At 42.8% G+C, this 20,677-nt stretch overlaps 2 protein-coding genes across 2 annotated transcripts; both read left to right on the top strand.

The window, feature by feature from the left end:
* The first annotated feature begins 266 nt into the window (after window positions 1-266).
* Window positions 267-16,260, top strand: LOC128453488 (receptor-type tyrosine-protein phosphatase epsilon). The gene is made up of 20 exons (XM_053436410.1): window positions 267-510; window positions 6,333-6,404; window positions 6,984-7,080; window positions 7,513-7,586; window positions 8,024-8,160; window positions 8,336-8,426; window positions 8,603-8,679; window positions 8,762-8,798; window positions 9,117-9,214; window positions 9,786-9,905; window positions 11,230-11,393; window positions 12,532-12,667; window positions 12,854-13,003; window positions 13,482-13,575; window positions 13,894-13,970; window positions 14,115-14,249; window positions 14,446-14,580; window positions 14,722-14,873; window positions 15,827-15,962; window positions 16,088-16,260. Exons 2-20 carry the CDS (start codon window positions 6,338-6,340, stop codon window positions 16,160-16,162), a joined length of 2,052 nt encoding a protein of 683 aa, XP_053292385.1. The 5' UTR covers window positions 267-510; window positions 6,333-6,337; the 3' UTR covers window positions 16,163-16,260.
* Window positions 16,261-18,450: 2,190 nt separating this feature from the next.
* gnrh3 (gonadotropin-releasing hormone 3) lies at window positions 18,451-19,204 on the top strand. Its single transcript, XM_053436574.1, has 3 exons — window positions 18,451-18,588; window positions 18,736-18,816; window positions 19,151-19,204. The coding sequence occupies exons 1-3, from the start codon at window positions 18,451-18,453 to the stop codon at window positions 19,202-19,204; spliced, it is 273 nt and encodes a 90-aa protein (XP_053292549.1).
* The last annotated feature ends 1,473 nt before the right edge of the window (window positions 19,205-20,677 follow it).

The following is a 20,677-nucleotide window of genomic DNA, read 5'->3' as shown; positions in this document are numbered from 1 at the left end:
TGTAATGATAATGTATGAGTAATACCTGGACCACAGACACACACTCACACACACAGACACACTAACTCAGCTGATTAATTGCAGTTCACAGTCGTACTCTAAAGACAAACCACGCACAGATGCATACTCCCACCCACTCCACTTCTCTGTTGTTGAGTATTACCACATTTCAAGCTCGTCTGTCTCAGTAACATGTAGAGTGGCCTTGGATTTGAGTTCAACCAATGTTTTTTTTCCTTTCTTTTTGCAGGTTCTTCTGATCCCTCTGTGCCTCGATCCCAGTCTGAAGCTCCAACACGCCTCAGCACGACCTCAGTCACCGCCACGAACCTCAAGCCATCTCCTTATCTCGCACTTTTATCGAATCCCTCGGAGAGGATGTGAGTAAGAGAGTGCCTGCGGGTAGAAACACCCCAGTAAATCCAATACAGTAAAGGAAGTGGTGTCACGTGGATGCTATGGACTGAGCGGGTCAACTGAAACCAGATCTCCCTGGCTTTACTTGGAAATGTAAGTCTTTTAATAATCCATCGGACCACAGTGTGTCTCTGGGAATCAATTGCTATTCATTCCATTAATGGGAATAATCCAATAATTACAGTGTCTACTTTCTGGGTGAGACTAATTGGATTTCACATCATTTCTTCCCATTGATTACTTTGACCTTTACCCGAGCAGCAGTTTGAGAAGATGAGCCACAGATACAGTAGCATCCTCCACAGTATCCTGTCTCTTTGACAGGAGGTTTTTTCTATACAATGTTTTGTAAGAATCTTGTATTTTTTTTTTGAAAGACGGCGTTGTTCCAAAGCCTCTGTTTTGGAAGCTACAGCAGTGACTTAACAGACAGTGCAGCTTCATCCTCTTTACTGCGTCTGTCTGTGTACCAAGGATGTCTTCCATTATGGCTGTTATCTCTGAACCCACAATCTAGACATTTATCTCCTGCGGCTCCCCTCCTTCCCCCTCTCCTCCCCTCTCATCCCTCTCATCTCTGCTCTCCTCGTTTCTTTGCTGCCACACTTACCTGACATGTGTTTGTGCTCCTGCTCCCTCCTTCTCCTCGGCACTTGACAATGGAAGCGGTGGCTCTTTCTGGAGTTCTTTCTATTTTTTTCTGGACTCTCTCTTTGTTCCTCCTCTCCTTGGAAACAACAAAAAAAAATCTAACTTTTATCTCTCTGGGTACAAGACATGCCATCCATTCTGTGCCGAGCACAAAATGTGGATCTGTCTTTGAAGCCGTATTGATCTAGGGGAAAACTGAGACAGGATTGGATGCTGTTATCTTTCTAATACACTGTTTTTATATTGCATATCCACTTTTATCCTTTCAACAACCTATAAACACAGAATTCTTTATCTTTATTCTAACGCAAAATGCTTCCCGGCAGTATAAAGGCCATCCATATTGTTAAGAGTATTCTTTGTGCTGGTGTTTGACACACATACGCAGAAGTGTAGCTCCAGATCAGATCAGAATCCATAGTTCAACATGCATTACATGTGGAAAATATCTGCGAGTGCTTGAATACACAGTGTCACTGATGGCACGTGTTGAATAATTTAGATATCATGCATTTTTCAAATCAGTGATTTCAATTGCGGGGGAGCTTTTAGCAGGGTCGGGTCAAAGGCTTTGTTTACCTGCCATACATCATATTTCAGTCGCTGTGCAATGGGGGACTTGTGGTGTGGTGGAGCGACAGTATACAATCTGGTTGAGTGTTCATGGAGTAGGGTTGTCGGTCAGATGGTTCACCACTTTGGTCCCGACGAAAATATCTCATGGTAAATACAGTATATCCACTAACAGGTTCTGTGGGTCCATGGAAAGCTGGAATTTACTACATGCATCCATAATAATAATATGAATCTGCAATGTAAGTGCAGATTTTATTTAGGTTGAGCTTAATTTCTTTCATGGAGTGACACATGAACAGCACACCTAGTACCAATGGAAATCGGGTATATGATTGAAAGTGTTTTCAGGCTTTTCACTACTAAACAGATTTTAATATGACATATAAAAACCTTAATGTCAGCTGATCAGCTCATAGTCAGCCGGTTCTGATTGGAAACTCATCCTCTCATTGCTTTATCCCTGTTTTCTCATCCCTGTGATTGAATGGCGACCTGTGCAGGGTGTCTGGCCCCATGTCAGCTGGGATTGACTCCGGCCTCCCCCGTGAGATAAGCAAAAAAGAGATTAGCAGTATAGATAATCTGTGGACGGATAAAATGTGCATGTCATTAATTATTTAAATGAGGTTTAACTAAGGTCAGGAGCTCAGCAGGGAGGTATAATGCCCGTGCTGTGATTTAAATATTCAAAACCATGTAGTGGTGTTTGCATGGGGACGTGTTTGCGTTGTTTCGAACTCTGATATTTACGTTGAAGCTGAGGGAAATGAAAATCTGCCCTCCGGTGACATCCTGCCACATGTTGCATGATGGGATGAAACCCTCCCCTGCGCAGCTTAAGCTTGAATTAATGATAAAAACGAGAGAACAGGCTGCAGGTTCGCCAGGAGGAGAAGACACATTCCTTTGGTTTGGCGTTTCTATTCCTGATGTCAGTTTTCTTTGAGGCTCCATTTCAGGTTGTTTTTTCCCGTGTGAGCCGCGGTGAGGGAGACGTTCAGAGTGAGGCAGAGCAGATTCACTTTCGGGTGCTGGGACTCCTGGGATTGAAAAAGTCTGCAGAGTTTATCTCACTGAGGTTTTCTTTTTCACTGAGGGGGGGTTAGGTTTCACGTGGAGAGCTTCATCATCTCCTGTTCGTAATGTTAGCGTTACGTCATGGGCGAATGGGGCTGATGTGCTTCTGCACTCCAGACTCAAGTGATGCAGGATAATTTAATTAACTAGGAACATTTATGTCAAGCAGGTGCTGGGGGTTGAGGTAAGCACACTGATGTTAGTATTTCATTAAAACAGAGAGAGAAGCAGGGACCTGGAATGAATGAGGCAATAGCTGGTGGGGATGGCGAGGCCAATTATACCGAAGCATCTTTTCCTTGTTTGGAACGGGTCTCTGCAGCAACTCATCTTTCATATGAAGGTCGGATGATGTCACATGCTAATTAAGTTATATAAATAGTTTAAAGTAAGTGGCATGAATAATGAGGTCAAAGTGAGTCATGGCTGCTTAAATGAAGAGGAATGTCGACTTTTCAAGAAGAATCCAGAGGATAAAAAAAAACTAGATCTTCACACAAATCAGCGATTTAATGAGCGACGGCAGCTGAAGTCGTGTCCTCGCCATGACTCGGCAGGTTTCTCACTTTTTAAGGCCTCTGAGTTTGAAGTGAAAATGTAAAAATTGTGTTTACTATCAAGGACTTTTGATGCCTTGTGTGTCTAAGATGAAACTGAAAATCTTTTCACGGTCAACCTTGAATTTGAATTTGATGCCAAATTATTTTATGAGCACAACAGCAGCTCTGGTTCTGGACATCTGACCTCCAAAAATGAGTTGATAATTGACAGTATAGTGTAATAAGATGTCTGATATTTATACTGTATCAACACATAAGACTCAGCTCTATATATTTCTCTTTTCCAGTTTCTTTTTTGTTTTGTTTGTAAGCAAGATTATGCAAAAGGATGGAAGGCTGTGGTGCGATGTGGGAAGAGCCCGTTCAATTTTGGGGGGCAGATGCTTTTGTTTTATTAATTCGCTGATTTCAATAATTCATGGATCTTTGTCAGGCTTGTTTAGGGGACTGATATTTATGAATGTGTGTATGAATTTGAATACAAAATGTAGATTTAGCGAATCTAAATGTGGTTTCACAAGGGGACTGTTTCACCTTGACAGAGACGTGCGCTCCACTGAGTGCCATTCAGTGCACTCACTTATAGCGGTGGCACATTCAGCACAGTTTTCATTTCACTCCTTTGATTTCCTAGATATATATATATATACGCTGTACATACTGCAGCTATTGCCAGGAGATGACAGATTCGCAGTGGCCTGTGCAGTGACCCGTGTGCACAGCGGGCCTTGCAGCACGAAGCCACAGGATGGGTCAGAGTGAGTGGATGGGACTCGCACAGTGGGGTGGAGTGGGGAACAGGTGCCGGCGCTGTCAGCTTGTTAGCACCGGACACAGAATTGGCGCCTCCGACAGAGTGAGGCCCATATGCAACACATAGCCTTTGGCTGCGGGACATATGTGCAGGAATGCATACATGTGAAACGAGGAAAAGGTGTGTGTGTGTGTGTGTGTGTGTGTGTGTGTGTGTCTGTGTGAGAGATTCCTGTATGGTAAGGAGTATTTGAATTGTAGACTTGAAATATAGGACATGGATATGAGGGAATTAAAGGAGGGTTTTAGTGCACCAATGTGTTGCACTGCTGCATTGAGAGTCTGGATAATGAGCAGAGAACAGAGCTCCTAATTTGTTGTTTTTATGACTTTATAGGATTTGACATGAATTTGGTTTTTGAGCACATTATTAGAGGATTATTATGTAGCTCTGTCTTCTACAAAAGCTGTGGGAGATATAGTTATGTGAAACCCCCCAGGGTTATGTGTAAGACATTCTCTGAAAGATCACAAATTAGGCCCCTAGATGACCCATTTCTGGAAGAACTAAATTGACACAATGAATTATTCCATCCAGTCTCATGGCCGCCATAACGAGTAGGGGAACTTAGAACAGAGGATGAATTAGGGCACTCAGTTCTTGCTCCTCTCGTTTATTCCATCAAAGCCATTTAGACAGATCTGCCCCGTTCGCCCAATTTACTCTGTGATTTCTCACCCTCTCATTTGGAGAACGAGGAGGGAGGAGAGGGATGTGAGTTTGGAGAAACGGGCTGCTACATTTCTGGGAGATAATAAGACACAAGGATAATGTGTCGGAATCAATTTAATTCTGGCGCAGTTGAGAGGAAGTTGTCACGGGCCTTCCTTTTGGAAAGACGCTCCCGGAGCTTCGCCCCCAAATAAATCAGCAGTGGCTCCCGGCAATGAAATAGAACAGAGGAAGAGTGTGAATGTGGTTTAGAGTAAAATGATGGTTCACTGCAGAGGGATGGAAAGAGGGAGATGTAATGAAGAGACTAAAAAAGATGGGAAGATGAGATTTAAGATGGCAAGTTCTCCCTGTGTCTGAGAAGGTTTTTCTGTGGATACTCCGGCTTCCTCCCACAGTCCAGAGCCATGCAGATTGGGTTTGGTTAATTGGACACTCGAACTGACCGTGTGCTTGTTTGTCGGTGTACGTTGACCTGCGATACTCCGGGGACCGGCCGGGTGCAACCCCACCTCTCACCCACTGTCAGCTCCCACTTAGCAAAATTGTTTTGTCCCCAACTTGGCCCACATCCTTTATCCGGCCCACATCTCACATCTGGCCTACATACCTTACGGACTGCTGGCACTTAGGCGGTTTGCCAGATCTGGGCCACAAGTAAAGCCATAGCAATTCCCCATGTCAACAAAAGGTGGCCCCGGATTAAGTTTGTGCTACTTTCACTATATTTACCACATGGGCAACTTTAAATTCACATCCAGATTACACCTTACCTAGACACCGCATGTTTTTCTGTCCATTTTGTTCAGGCAACATGAAGGCTAGAGGTGTCCCACATCCCTATGCTATCTGGGCCGTGATTGGTTCTAGCTCCACACTCAAACCTATAGATGACGGATGGATGGATGAAATAAAACAACAACAACAACACCATCTGCTCTCCTTCACATACCCGACAGTACTACCTATATACATATGTTTCCACAGCACCTTGATTTAACCTTGTCGAACACTATCACTATTCCGTTTTAAGAAAAAACAAGATATGTCGTCTGTATTTAAGAACAGGCGTCACCGGCGTGGATCCCCTCTTATTGTCCCTGAGCTCGATGCTCTGCCAGGCCGAACCCACATCAAAGTCATCACAGCAAAATGAGACGGCTTCTGACAGAAAACACCATTTGAGCTCAACTCCACTGTGAAATCCAGCAGCTCCGGTGGGGGGGGGGGGGGGATGTGGTTGTGTGTCACCTGCGCGTTCAGGCCTCTCCCCCCGGGTCTGATGTCTGAACGCCGGGGGTTATTTGATATGCTGCTGCTCTTTCAAGTCGGCCCGACAGGACGAGGCTGTGAGCAGATTTCCCACAAGGACTTTACCTGCTCAGCAGAGAGAGAGAGACACAGACATCACTCTCTCGAGCCTCATCAAAGCTATGCTGCGGCTGCTTCCTGCCCTCTGCCAGCCTGCACACATTTCATATTGGTGTGGCGCCTCCTGGTGGAACATGTGAAGAATTACATGTGTAAAACATTGTTGGGTAAATTGTTCTGTTTTTCCTCCACAGTGACAATGGTGTTGTTTCTGATCGGGATCTCCATCGCCGTGAACAATTCATCTCATGAGAACCAAACTGCAGGTAATTGTGGCAATATCTAAAAAGTAGTTGAACATAAAGGTCAGATGTGAAAGTGAGATCTTAACTTTTGAAAGATGAAATTATTTAATAATTTTCTCACATCAAATCACATCACATTTTTGGATCAACATCTATTTGCAAAAAAAACCTGGGGGAGACTCCTTAATGTATTCAGGGGTTTCGATCCTACGTCCTTACTGTGTCTAAAACATCTGATTTCAAGCTAAAAATATATATATATATCTTAATTTCAATCATCATGTTATATCTCAGATTATTTCTCAGTCTAGTGGCTTAAAGAAAGAAAAGGTCCAACACTTAAACCTCCAATTTAACCTTTTGACCTTTGAACGGAGCCACACTAACAGTCTTGATTCTAAGCTGAGCTAAATGTGTCCTGGCTGTAGTTGCTGTCACGAGAGTGGTGTGGTTAGTTTTTATCTGGCTGCAAGGAAGCAAGGAAACAAATAAGCACAACTGTTCCCTATAAATAATATCATATTATAAATATAAAAATATGTTTTAAAGTGTTTTGGGATAAAACTAATATGATGCATTTGTTTGTTTGTTTTTATCCAGAGAACCCCACCCACCAGGGGGATCATGTGCTCCCCTCCACTCTGGTCATATCCCTGCTGCTCATCGTCGTTGTCCTGCTGACGATCTACTGTCTGAGGTGAATCACAAGTCTGCACATACACAGTCACTTCCCTCTATTTCACTGCTTTCTCTCTCTCCCTCTATTCTATAATGTGCGTGTTGAGTGTGTGTGCTGGGTCAAGGCATCAGGGCGGGGGTGGTGTGGAGACAGGCGGCGTGCAGTGGCTTATGGGTAGACAGCTGCACCTCCTGTAAGACAGCAAACAAAAAAAAACAACTAGGTCAGGTCGGGCCAGGCCACAAACACACAGTCTTCCTTTCAGACGTCAGGTGGCGACATGCGGAGGAACAGCTTTGCCTCTCTCCGATGGTTGATATCAGTTTTGGTGTTTGCTCTTCGCCTCAGCTTTGCTTGATGGCTCAGGGTTCTCTAATCTTTAGCTCTTTTTTTTTTTAAAGGTCTACATCTTCTCTTTTGTTCATTTCTCTCTCTGTGTCATTACTGCAGGTTCAAAAACCACAGGAAAGCTCTCGTTACCTCGGTGGATAAAAAGATTCCGAATGGCTTCTTGGAGGAACAAGGTACTGCTGTGCTGTACTCAATATAACCGCCGGTGCATGAAAATGTAATGCAGTCTTTTACTTTTTATTCCTTTTTTTAGTTGATTTGTAGATTTACACTCTTTATGGACTATAGGAAAAGTTCCGCCATCTGGAGTCCGACGTGGCTGGCGAGGTTCTGGAATCTCCTTAGCTTTCCCAGCACGTAGGGAGCAATATAAACTTCCACTTCAAGTAAAAAATAAATAAATAAACACAAAGGCCAAATTCTGTTTCAAGCAGCAGCAGCCGCAGCACCACCATGTTTACGACTCAAGAAATCATTTCTGTCTCGTAGCCACAGAAGTAGGAAATCTTAATGGCCATCGGGCTTGTTTTTGCAGGTGCTACGAGAGCTTGTAATGTTCTCCATTGGGAGACGTTAGCCGTCTGACCGCCATATATTCTTTGACACGCAGGAGAGCAGACAGTGGTCCTTCTCCCCCGATCGCCCTCGCCATCCAAGAGGTACTTCCCCATCCCGCTGGACTCGCTGGAGGAGGAGTACCGGTTACGCTCTGCGGACGACGGCAAACTCTTCAGAGAAGAGTTCAATGTGAGCCCACAGTTAGATTTTTTGGACTTTACATTATGTTCTGTACCTGAGTACAATTTGTTTTTTTGTCCTGCAAGCACCGAGCAAGAAAACTAGTAATAAAATGTTATGTTAGTCGGCTGTGTACCCGTGGTTTGTATTTTGACCTCACGGGAATTGGCTTCTCTTGTTATAGTCGCTGCCGTGTTACTACCACCATGGGTCCTTTGAGGAGGCGAGCCGCGAGCACAACAGAGAGAAAAACAGATACCCAAACATTTTACCATGTGAGTGAAGATCCATATTCTGCAGCAAACAATATTCACGTGACCTTTCGGCTTCCAGTTTTATCCACCTCTAAATCTGAGGGAGAAGGTGATGTGGGCTGGAATGAAAAAGAAGAATCGACTTTTTATTTACAGGTTGTTGATTTATATTATTTTCTCCTGTTTTTTTTCCACAGACGATCATTCAAGAGTGGTGATGAGTCATCTCGATGGACATCTGTGCTCCGACTACATAAACGCATCTTACATAGACGTGAGCGTGAATTCAATTGGAGCTTTAAATGCAGATCGGGCTCCGAACAACTGATCACTGATTGTGTATTTTGTTCACTCAGGGTTATAAAGAGAAGAACAAGTTCATTGCAGCACAAGGTAAATGTGCATTTTGGCCTGGTTTAGTATTTTTTCGGCAGCTGCGGCTCAGGGGTTAAGGAGGGTCGTCCGCTAACCAAAGAGGTCAGTGGTTCGATCCCTGGCTCCTCCAGTCTGCATGCTTCATGCTGAAACCCAAATTGCCCTGGACATCAGAATGTGAGAGGGAACAAAAAACACAGCATATAGAAAAGCTGTAGGAATGTGTGTGAGAATGTGACTTCTAATGTGTAAAAAACATATTTTAAGTAATTTTTCACATGCATATAATTTAGTTTATGACTACTAGACTTAATTCTATTCCCGATTTTGTTTCAGGCCCGAAACTGGAGACGCTGTCCGACTTCTGGCGGATGATCTGGGAACAGAAAACAACAACGATCGTGATGCTGACGAATCTGAAAGAAAGAAAAGAGGTTCACTTCAGAATATTCACCTTCTGCAACCCCCATGGCGCAGGACGTGTTATACATCGAACTTTGCACAATCCACGTGAACCCCCTTTTTGTATTCTCCCGAACCAAAGTCATAAGCATAATTTATTTGACCCCCTCTCCCAGACGATTCGTACAAAGTGTCACCAGGCAGGTTACCCAGCATGGCGTTAAATTCAGCCTCACAGGGACGATCAATTGAGAGCTCAACAGCAGGTTTGATAGGGCAGAGTAGAGGCATCGGGGATCAATGGCGGAATAATTGTTGATAAGATCCTGAGAGGCTTCATGATAATTAGTCTGAGAATCTAGTTAATGAGTTGAAACGTTGCTGTGAAGATCGTATTGACTGACAGAGTCGCACAGAGTCCCTGTGATTGCTTTTCAATTGGACTGTGAAATGCACAAGTCGCACACACGTTTCTGTGCAAACAATATACGCAGTGATACAACAAGCTCATGTGTGCGTTACAGCTGTTGTGTGTTGTTAGAGGCGTAGATGTTGTGGGTCCAGAAAGGAGAAAGCTTGTCATCGTTGTGATTCTCTCCTCAGGACAAATGTTATCAGTACTGGCCGGAGAAAGGCTGCTGGATGTACGGGAACGTCCGGGTTGCGACGGAGGACGTGACGGTGCTGGTGGACTACACCATCAGGAAGTTCTGTGTTCAGTATGTAAGTATAACGTTTGAATCTGCCAGTGGCGGAGCTAGGATTTTAAGTCAGGGGCCATATGGGGGCCACAATTTGCACTCGGATCAATTAAATATCGAACATCCATGCAATTTTTCCTTGTTCAAGCACATTGTGAACTTCAAAGAAGCTTAGAAAATAAAATGCTTAACAAATGGTTATATTTATTCTTAATATTGTAAGTAAGTGACTAGTTTATAAAAAAATATTCCAACGTTAAAGGGGCTCCTCAGACGAGCTCAATGCCCCCCTGGCCCCGCCCTGGCCCCACCCTGAAATCTGCATATCAGAACATTAGTGATATTAATGCTTCACTTCCTCAACATAATTATTATTTAAAACACATATAACAGTGTCTCCTTTGCTCCAGCATTGACTTTCTTCTCAACATATCAGTGCAAATGTAATCACTGTAATACTTCTACAGACAGAACAAGAAAATATTTCCCTAATAAAGGAACTCAAAATTAACACCAGTGTCACTTTTATTCAGAATGAAAATAATAGTCTGTTTTTTCAATATGGTTCTTAATATAGTTCTCATTTGCTATAAACATCTGTTATGATAATAGCGAGATTCTTATTAAAAATTTAAATGAAGCAAAGCTGCAATTAGATTGTGCAAAAAAACGAATGTTCCCCATGAGGAAATAAAGACATTTTACTAAACAGCAATAATATATAAAATATAATGAATAAATGAAAAGCAGAAAATTAAAGAATACACTGCAGGTGATAAACACAGCAAACAATTATCAGTGTGTTGGAGTATTTAATGTACAGTAAACACTGTACAAATCTGCAGTTCTTCACATCCTGTCGTCTTTGCAAGTTTTTTACACACAGGCGGTATCATGCGTTTCCCCTTCTGGTGATTTCGATTGCCGAGCTCGGTGCCATCTCGGTGCAACCGCCGAGCCCTCAGATTGAAAAAAATTCATTTGAAGACGCTGAAGTGCAGAGATCCTCCCCGGCTCTCTGCAGCACGAGCCCACAGACCGGCTGCGTTTACATCCAGCTCCCTCTGAACAGAGCAGAGCAACCGAGTGTTCAAGAGAATGAAATGAACGTTCTCCCGGGAGACAGTTCACGAGCCGAGGACGCAAACCGGAACACGTGTTCAATAATTAGACTCTGGTATAGACAACAAAATGACAAATGCATCTCGCAGATCGTCTGAGGTTACTTCCCCCGGCAGGTGACAGCGTTGTACTCGACTGGCTCCATGAAGATGAGGCAGTTGAATGATGGCTGTCTGTGATATTTCTGCGCAGGTATGACCTTTTTGTGTGTCTGTGCTTCACAGCAGGGCAGCGACGGTCCCCGGGCGCCGCGCCTGGTCACCCAGCTCCACTTCACCAGCTGGCCAGACTTCGGGGTGCCGTTCTCGCCCATAGGCATGCTGAAGTTCCTCAAGAAGGTCAAGGCTGTCAATCCGTCCTACGCCGGACCGATCGTTGTGCACTGCAGGTGAGACGCGTAGCATTAAATATAAATATGGTTTACAAGGAGAAATATGAAGTGAATCTGAGTCCGTTGCAGAATCTCTGCACAGTCTGCAGAGGGAGAGGGCAGAAGCTTTTTTTCTTCTTTACTTCTATTTATCATTTTAGAGGAGGAAACACTTGGGAGGTGATAAATATCTTGTGTTTCAGCAAATATGTGAGTGAAACTGAAATGTGTTGAGTAAATAATAAACAGCTCCGAACACTTTAAATAGTTCTTGTGTCTGAGCTACTTTTTTTTCAGAGAATAAGAGATTGACGGTGAAATTCTTCAATTTTATGTAATTAAAAATGTAAAATAAACAAGTAAACTTATAGGTGAATATAATTGTTGGTAAAAATGTATACGAAATAAATATATAGTAAAGCTTATTGTAGGTGAACTAAACCATCAGCAAATGTATTTCTACCTCTGTCAGTTGGTTTGATGGTAAAGTAGATAAAACAAAAACATGGCTCCAGGAAATTCTTATTTTCTCCGTCTCTATCTTTGAACCACAAGGTGTTTCTCAACATGTGTGTTGATTTCACAGACAATATATTTTTAAGAGATTGATTTATGAGTGCAGATCCAAATAAAACTCTGAAATTGAGGGAAATTATAACGTGATCTCTTCCAGTCACGTTCTTTATCGGCTCGCCTGGTCTGTGCGTTTGTTTCTCGGACCAATCGTTGTAAAAAAAAATACTAAAAGAAATCTGCAACTGATTGTAGCAACTGCCGCAACAGGTGCTTGGGGACTGTTGTTCTTGAATGGGGCCCCACTGAAGAGACCCGGACGCCCCGCTGTGGATCCCAGCTCTGGGCTCCCGGAGGTGCCGTCCGCTCAAATGACTCTTGTAAATCTATTAGGACTTTGTTTGGGCTTCAGAGGTGAAGCTCTTTTACACATGCTCCAGGCTGACGTCTATGTTTGGAGTGCAGTAGGGATGGAGCGGTTCTCTGCAATTATATCATCGGCGTTTTTCTTTTTTTCTAGGAGAGAAAACAGTTTCTTCTACCATGTTGTTGTTATTGCTCTTCGGCCGATGTATAAAAACAGTGTCTGTGTGCGAGAGACAGTGAAGACCTTGGGCCTCCTTTCTCGTTTGTGCTTCTGCAGTGCCGGGGTGGGGAGGACTGGGACGTTCATTGTCATCGACAGCATGATCGACATGATGCACATGGACCAGAGGGTGGATGTCTTCGGCTCCGTGAGCAGAATACGAGAGCAGCGCTGTCAACTCATCCAGACAGATGTAAGTGTTGACCCTCTTCCGATCTGTTGTTCCTCGCGCTGACAGCTCGACTCGCGGCACAAACAAGCGAGGACACGCGGAAAGACAACAACCATGTCAGTGTAGGAAATACTTTGGGGCGGTGAAAAGTAGCTGCTTCCACTTCCTCCAGCCGTTGTTCTTTTTTTTCCCTCTCCCCCCCCTCAGATGCAGTACTCCTTCATCTACCAGGCTCTGCTGGAGTACTACCTGTACGGAGACACGGAGCTGGATGTGTGCTCTCTGGAGGGCCATCTGCAGAGGCTTCACAACACCAGGGCGCCCCACGACAGGCTGGGCCTGGAGGAGGAGTTCAGGGTACGAAAGAAAAGGAGCTCACTCTTAAACATTTCAGTCAGTAATGAATCGTCCCCATCGGCCTGCGCCCTGCATGGGTGTGTTTTCATGGAGAACTTGCCCAGGGTGCCGCTCGTGGCAGCAGTAACATAAATAACAATGCTTTGTATCAACTAAAACTTTATATGGCACCACCATCTGCCACGTGGAATTTATTGGAGCTTGGTTAAAATTTCTCATTTTTTGTTCCTCACAGTTCCCTCAACACTGAAGGAAATTACCCCCTAATGCCTCCTCTGCTTCTCCTTCTCAACCATTAGGACATGTTTTTGTCCGGCGTCTGTCTTTTTACTTGTTAGCATTTTTTAGTTTTTGCACTGGCCTCAAAAGTCCCCCCATCCCCCCCTGCATTAATTTGAAAATCAACTTTTTGATCATGTCATTCATCTCATGTTCTCTCTCTCTCTCCCCCCCCCCCCCCCCTCCATCCCTCCGTCAGAAGCTGACCAACGTTCGCATAATGAAGGAGAACATGAGAACCGGGAACCTCCCCGCCAACATGAAGAAGAACCGCGTGCTTCAAATCATCCCGTGTAAGGATCAGTCTCTGAAACGCCCGAACACTTTCATAATACATCACATCCAAGGCAACATCAAAGCTTCACACTGCCGGTGATTCCGCGGATGCCGTACACAGATATCTGGCTAATCAGTCCGTGTCTGTTTGATCAATGACATCGAAACAGGGGCTTGTATCTTGAACTCAAAGTTGCCGGATGAGGGGGTAAAAGCTCGGGGTACAACTTTTCACAGGGAAAACTTACACAGGTTGAAGTTTCACTTTGCAGATGTTCCCTCTCTCGGCCTCCTCCATCTTTGATTTTATTAGGAAAGTCTTTTTCTTTTCGCAGATGATTTCAACCGAGTAATACTCTCAGTGAAAAGAGGACAGGAGTTCACCGACTACATCAATGCCTCCTTTATTGATGTAAGCACTCCCTCAAGACCTCCTGTATGGATTTGTTCCCATAGAAGTGTTTATATAAAGCTCATTGTTGCCTTTTACAAACAATGCAAAATATTATGTTTGCCGCACTCTCAAGTCTTGTTTACCGGATGATCTGCCCTCCAGGGCTACAGGCAGAAGGACTATTTTATCGCGACCCAGGGCCCCTTGTCTCACACGGTGGAGGACTTCTGGAGGATGGTGTGGGAGTGGAGGTGCCATTCGATCGTTACGCTCACCGAACTCAAAGAGAGGGAGCAGGTACAGTGTGGTGCTCGTGCAGAAGTAAAGGCATTTAAGCAGCACCTTTTTGTATCCCGCCGCCTCACTTCCTCGCACACATGTCGCTGTTTTAGACTGTTTGTGTTGTGAAAATATGAAAAAAATATTTTGAAAAAGGCTTTAAATCTCTCAAATGTACCTCGATTTGTTTTTTCACCTGACCCTGCCAAACCAGGAGAAGTGCTTCCAGTACTGGCCATCAGAGGGCAGTGTAACATTTGGAGATTATACCGTGGAGCTGACGGCTGATACACAGTGTGAAACCTTCACGCTCAAAGACATGGTGCTCACCTACAGACCAGTGCGTAACGTTTTTATTTCAACAATTCAAAAAATCACAAATACACACATTTTTAATTAATATAAATTCCTGCAGAAATTGTGGGGAAATATCTTTTTATTTACCATTTTCATTTTGATTTAAATATCTGTACATTCTCCGTCTCACCAGGAGAAGAGGTCACAGCACGTGCGACACTTCCACTTCCACGGCTGGCCTGAGATCGGGATCCCGGCCGAGGGACGGGGGATGATTGACATCATCGCGGCCGTGCAGAGGCAGCAGCAGCAGTCTGGAAACCGTCCCATAATCGTGCACTGCAGGTGAAGAGCCTCACTCTGACAAATCCTGCAGCTTCACACACACTTCCCTATACAGCGTGTTCCATTATATATCTGTCCACTCACCTTTCCTTCTCACCCGATCGCTGCAAACGGAGTGATATTGGAAGCAGTTGCAGTTTTTCCGGACACATTTTCTCTTTTCTACAAATGTCTGTTACAATAAATTCCACATTCTGCCTCAGTAGACCTGGTGTTCTCTGCCTAAACCATTTATGTGATCCCTTATAAAGACTTAGCAGTGAAAGCTTTGATCAGAACCTAGCTTCAGGTGAAGTGATTCTAAAGCAGCATGCCCCGTCGGGATTGATCCAATCCACTGATTCACAGTCAATTAAAACCTCTCAAAGTGAAATCTCCTCTGACTCCCACTATGATTAATCTGATAAGATGAGCTAACGACAGGAAATGGTGTCATCACTCTCTCCTCTTCCTTCATCACCACTTGTCTAAGAGGGGCTTTTTAGAGCTTTTTCTCCGCCCCTCGGGAGCGGGGCTAACCCGCTGCAATCCCCAACGTCTCTCTACACTTCTCCTCCGAATCGCTCTCGCTCCCTCTCTCTCCCAGTCGTTCTCTCTCTCTCTCTCCCTCCCGCCATCATTGTAAACATTGACTCAGTCAAACACAGAGCTTCCAAACTGATTAGTGTTAGCGTTTGGATTAGCCTCTCTTTAAGTGGGGATGATTATTAGCACTATTACCCAAAGGTCACCTTTTTCTCTGGCAAACTTTTTAATTTGAATGGGAAAAAGAATGCGCTGCTCGGATTGCAAGAGTTTAATTGAGGCATAATTGTTTAAGAAATTTGCTTGGAATTAAAAAAAACTGCTTTTCTAAATTACCTTTTTTTGTTCTTCAATAAATCATTGTCAAAGTTGCGTCCAGAGGTGAATTGTGTGTTTTGATTGCCGATGGTTTTGTCGTTTCTTTTCAGTGCCGGTGCGGGTCGGACCGGCACCTTCATCGCCCTCAGTACGATCCTGGAGAGGGTGAAGGCTGAGGGCCTCCTGGACGTCTTCCAGACAGTCAAGAGTTTACGCATGCAGAGACCACACATGGTTCAGACTGTGGTAGGTGGAAAACAACTTAATATCCAAACCTGCTGCGCCAGAACTCTCTGCTTATCCACACGTGTGTTGTTTGGAACCATTTTTCGCTCACTAACACTTTTTCCTTTTTCACTCTCCCCTTCCAGGAGCAATACGACTACTGCTACAGAGTGGTGCAGGATTTTGTTGACATTTTCTCAGACTACGCCAATTTTAAATAGCAGCTGTCAGATTTTGTTTAAAGTATAATTTGGTCGGACTAACTTATGCAATTTTTTTCGGAATGTTGTTTTTTACACCCAGCTTTTTTCTTCTTTTTTTTTTTTTTACATTTTGCACAGATGTAAAAAATTGTTGTACAATACTGTAATATAACGGAAAACATCTGCGCTTCAGGTGTCTCCTTCAGGAATGTTTGATCTTCAAGTATAATAATGTAAAAAGTAGAAAAGAATAATTTTACGAGTGTAAATGCAACGTTGTTAGGGTCAATAAAGTGTGTAAGAGGAAATAGAGGACATACTCAATTGTGTGTTGTTTAGAAACACAATACACAATTGAGTATACTAATGTTCTACTCGCTACCTAATGTGTTGATGTGTTGAAGAATAGGGTATTTATTTCTTCTTTATTATTGACCACAATGCCTTTGGTTTACATGACTTATGATTACTTGTATTTTATGCTGCCACTGAAAATATTGGATTGCCGTGAGAGAAAATAAATTGTGTGTGTGATAAGTCGGATGAGCTGATTAATGCTGAGGGATATCCCGTCTGACATGTGTGGATAATATTTATGATTCAGTTTTTAGCTCTAACGAAAACAAAGAAGTCGTGATATATCGCTTTCTGTTCGACCTCACTTCTGTCTGTGAATAACTTAACAGCTGCTGCCTGTTGCAATTTTATTCAACTTCACCAACTTTCTTTTTTTTTTATTTTCTTTTTGCCTGTGGCAATATTACTTAGTGGATTCGGCGCCTGACGCTGCAAAATGCAATTAGCCCACATTGGAACAGGCAGAATATGATCCATTATGACATGAATCCAATTGTGTCATCCTTACAAAAGTTTTGCATTCAAGTATCAAATCCATGCTTCCAAAAATATGATGTGTATATATATATAAATATTAACAAGCCAACTGTACACTTTTATGTTTGAATACAGCAGTGCCATACTGATTAGAAAACAGCTCTGATCATAAAATACTTGTCACCAAGTGACACAATTGTAATAAGGATAAGCCAGATGTTTATGTTTAATTGAAATATTATAGATGCATTTTTAAAAGGTGTATTGTTTCTGAATGTGGTCTCATGTGTGAGGATCATTTCATTGTCTCCTCAGAATATTATATTGACAGCAATTGTACCATAGTCTTAGTTTAGCTTGCAGATGAGTGGAGGAATCTGGGTGTAAATGAAGCTGTTGATAATTGATGCAGCTGAACCTTGTTGGTCCACAGGGACGGAGATGAAAAGGACGGAGATGAAAAATCTCTGGGACAGTGAAAAAGTATTGAAATCAAGAACCAGTGCTCCGCCAAAATATGAATTATGCATGCACAGGCATTTGGACATATTTCGAATGTGATAGTAAGTCTTAGTTTCATATTTAAACACAGAAGACCCAACATTTCTGCAAAATCAAAAGCATATATTTTTGCGAGGCTCCTGCTCACTTCTTTGTAGAACAGTAAGAGCGGAAGCCTGAAGTTTGGGTGAATAACTTTCTACTGTGTTTCTACTGCCATTATTACAAAAGTCATAAAATGGGTTTATGGCACGCTGATCATTTTGTTTATTTAGTGTACATAAATTCCTGTTGTGGTCATTAATCATCACTAAGGTTTACTGCATTGTCGACTCCTTTTAATGTACCGTCAGGCTGAAACAATAAGAAACAGTAATATTTGGCGACAGCCGCTGTAACATAAATGCACAAGCATCTTGTTTCAATGATGTTTCTGCCTTTCCAATCTGTATGGGTCTGAACGACTGTTTGTTTGCTAAGAGCTGATACCAATAAATAATAGATGAAGACAAACGTCAGATTCCATCTTAATGTTGTCTCCCTTTTTTGTCAACCTCCACACACATGCATTCAATACAAAGATTTTTTTTATATATATATATTTAATGCTGTTTGAGCCCTGGTGTTGTTGTCAGCATGTCTGAGCACTTAGCCTCGTCCATTAGTGGTATTTTGTGTCCCATTAGTCAGTAAATGTGTCACACCTGCATAGTGGGGATTATAGTCCGGCCAGCAGCCGTGTACTACACCTATAAAACCCCTCTCTGGCTAATGCACCACATGCTAACAAGGCAAACACTGAGGTGAGTGAGTCCTCGGTGAAGTTCAGCTCAATGCCTATTAAGTTAATAATTACATTTCCTATTAATTTACTGTCTGAACTGCTGTTTACTAATCGCTTCATAACCCCTGGTCTGTGAGATGCATGTGTGAGGAGATCATGACAATATGTGGCTTCCTCTGCAGCTCTGATGGAAGCGAGCAGCAGAGTGGCGGTGCAGGTGTTGCTGTTGACGTTGGTGGTTCAGGTCTCCCTGTCCCAGCACTGGTCCTATGGATGGCTTCCAGGTGGGAAGAGGAGTGTGGGGGAGCTGGAGGCGACCATCAGGGTGAGTGGGAGCTTTCCTTTTTCAAAATTAAGATATAACAGATACACCATCGCAGTTTAACCCGGTTGCACTTTTCTTTCTTTTCCTTCATGTTTTGTTGCTTTGTTTTCACATCAGTCTTTGTGAAATGTCCTCTATTGTGCTCAGATGATGGGCACAGGCGGAGTGGTGTCTCTTCCTGAGGAGGCGAGTGCCCAAGCCCAAGAGAGACCTCGACCATACAATGTAGTAAGTGCTTATTATACATAATTTATCACCAATGTCTACTTCAATTGTACAATATTAATGTACACTACACCGCTGTGTGCAACCGCGCTCCAAAGCAGCAATGACAATATACAAACTGCTCAATGACTGTTTTTATTTTTCCCCTTTTTTGTGCCTGATTGAATATGTGCATGCGTAATTGTATCCTCTTTGAATGCTGCCAGATGCGCTGCTAATGTGCTGCGACACATTTGATATCGTATATATTTATAAATAAATGAAAATTTTAAACATTTGCGAGATTAAATATTCAGGCAGCAGTTCAAACTGTTAACGGAGATTTAATTTCCCTCAGATTGATGATGGTCCCAGGCATTTCCATCGAAAGAAAAGGTTCCCTGATAATTGAAGAGAAGGAAGCAACACACTGTATTTACATTGTGATGGGTTGGAATGCAAGATGTTGACTTCAATGAATGTATTACACAGATATTTATTAAATGTCTGTAGCATTTTCATCAGTGTTAGGTTGTAATAAAGATTTTGAAATGTAATGAAACTATTAAATGTTGTGTTTAATCCGATCGGATCGACTGGTGTCCTCTTCGTGATCCGGTCATTAGAAGACAAACGAGGTTTCATACGTGTAAAATGACGTCTTTAAGGACTTTAAATTGATTTGATTGTCTTTGTAGAGCAGCCACGACCGACAAGCATGACAAACTCGTGACACAACAATCTTAGCATGACAACAGCTGGTGATTAGGCCAATTTATTAGAAATCAATGACTTAATTGAATTTGTTACAGTTTTGGTAATTCCATTTTCTGCCACACCGGTCATGTGCATATGCAATGTGGAGAATTACACCAGCAGATTTTTTATTTTTTTGTTCTGCCACCTGAATGTTGATTAAGCCCCTCGAAATGAAAGAGACTCATCTAAATGTCTGATGTCCGCCGCAGCTCTCCTCCAATTTTTCGGATAACTGCAGTCATCCAAAACAGACAGAGTGCAGAACTTTCTCTTCCCTCTCTCTGAAAGCAAATTGGTGTTCATTATAAAAATTGGAATTTCATATCAGGAAAGGAAAAGAATCAGCAGGGGGCATATGTTTTAAAGAGAACTCATTTTCTGGCAAAGCCCCACAGACAGAGCACCATACTAATCGCCTGGTGCATAAGGGGCCGGGATTCATGAACTGTGCTGACACCGGGGAGGCCCCGCATTGTTAGAGCGTGGTTGTAATGCACACCAATGAACCCAAACCCGCTGGCACAACTGGGAAAAGGTGAACATTATAAAGCACATAGAATTAAAGAGAAATTAAACCACATTCCATTGCACTTCCAGAACAATGCTTGTTCATTTGTGAAACTTCACATCGTTGGTTTAATATTCATGCTTGTGATTTGCATAACACAATCATTCCCTTTGATGAGCGGAGACTTTAGAATCTTTGTGAGAAGTGTTTTCATTCTTCACCTTCTTTCACAAAGTTTTGCGAAGACGACGTCGTCCGGCGCGTTTTCTTTTGAAAGTCGCAAAGTGAGACTTCCTGGAATTGATTTAATTAACTTTACACTCATCGTTATGGAGTTTTCAATGATTTTGCAACATGCTCATAAAAGATAATTATATGCTCTTATAGCATTCTCTAAAATATGGTTTTAATTCAATTTGGTTTACTTGTGTGAGAATAATTAATGTTTACAGATAAAGCATGAAATCCCATAAATTCCCTTTAAATAATCCCAGAGCCTTCGCAGTGAAAGCCAACTTCCTCCCTCCCAGTGTCCTCATCAAGGACCTGCCTAATTGCACGTATATCAGGACAACAAAACCTGCTGGTATCTATGTTTCCAAATTTGATTTAACCTCA

The sequence above is a fragment of the Pleuronectes platessa genome, chromosome 12 (genome assembly GCF_947347685.1).
Source record: "Pleuronectes platessa chromosome 12, fPlePla1.1, whole genome shotgun sequence".
Lineage (NCBI taxonomy): Eukaryota > Metazoa > Chordata > Actinopteri > Pleuronectiformes > Pleuronectidae > Pleuronectes > Pleuronectes platessa.
The sequence above is the reverse complement of the archived record's forward strand: the minus strand, read 5'-3'. Positions and strand labels throughout refer to the sequence as shown.

What these genes read in the sequence shown, in the direction of transcription:
- LOC128453488 (XM_053436410.1), top strand. Translation starts at nt 6,338, where the DNA reads ATGGTGTTGTTTCTGATCGGGATCTCCATCGCCGTGAACAATTCATCT. An exon ending in TCATGAGAACCAAACTGCAG is followed by an intron (nt 6,405 to 6,983) that starts GTAATTGTGGCA and finishes GTTTTTATCCAG; the next exon opens with AGAACCCCACCCACCAGGGG. An exon ending in CCGATCGTTGTGCACTGCAG is followed by an intron (nt 11,394 to 12,531) that starts GTGAGACGCGTA and finishes GTGCTTCTGCAG; the next exon opens with TGCCGGGGTGGGGAGGACTG.
- gnrh3 (XM_053436574.1), top strand. Translation starts at nt 18,451, where the DNA reads ATGGAAGCGAGCAGCAGAGTGGCGGTGCAGGTGTTGCTGTTGACGTTG. An exon ending in AGCTGGAGGCGACCATCAGG is followed by an intron (nt 18,589 to 18,735) that starts GTGAGTGGGAGC and finishes TATTGTGCTCAG; the next exon opens with ATGATGGGCACAGGCGGAGT. An exon ending in GACCTCGACCATACAATGTA is followed by an intron (nt 18,817 to 19,150) that starts GTAAGTGCTTAT and finishes AATTTCCCTCAG; the next exon opens with ATTGATGATGGTCCCAGGCA.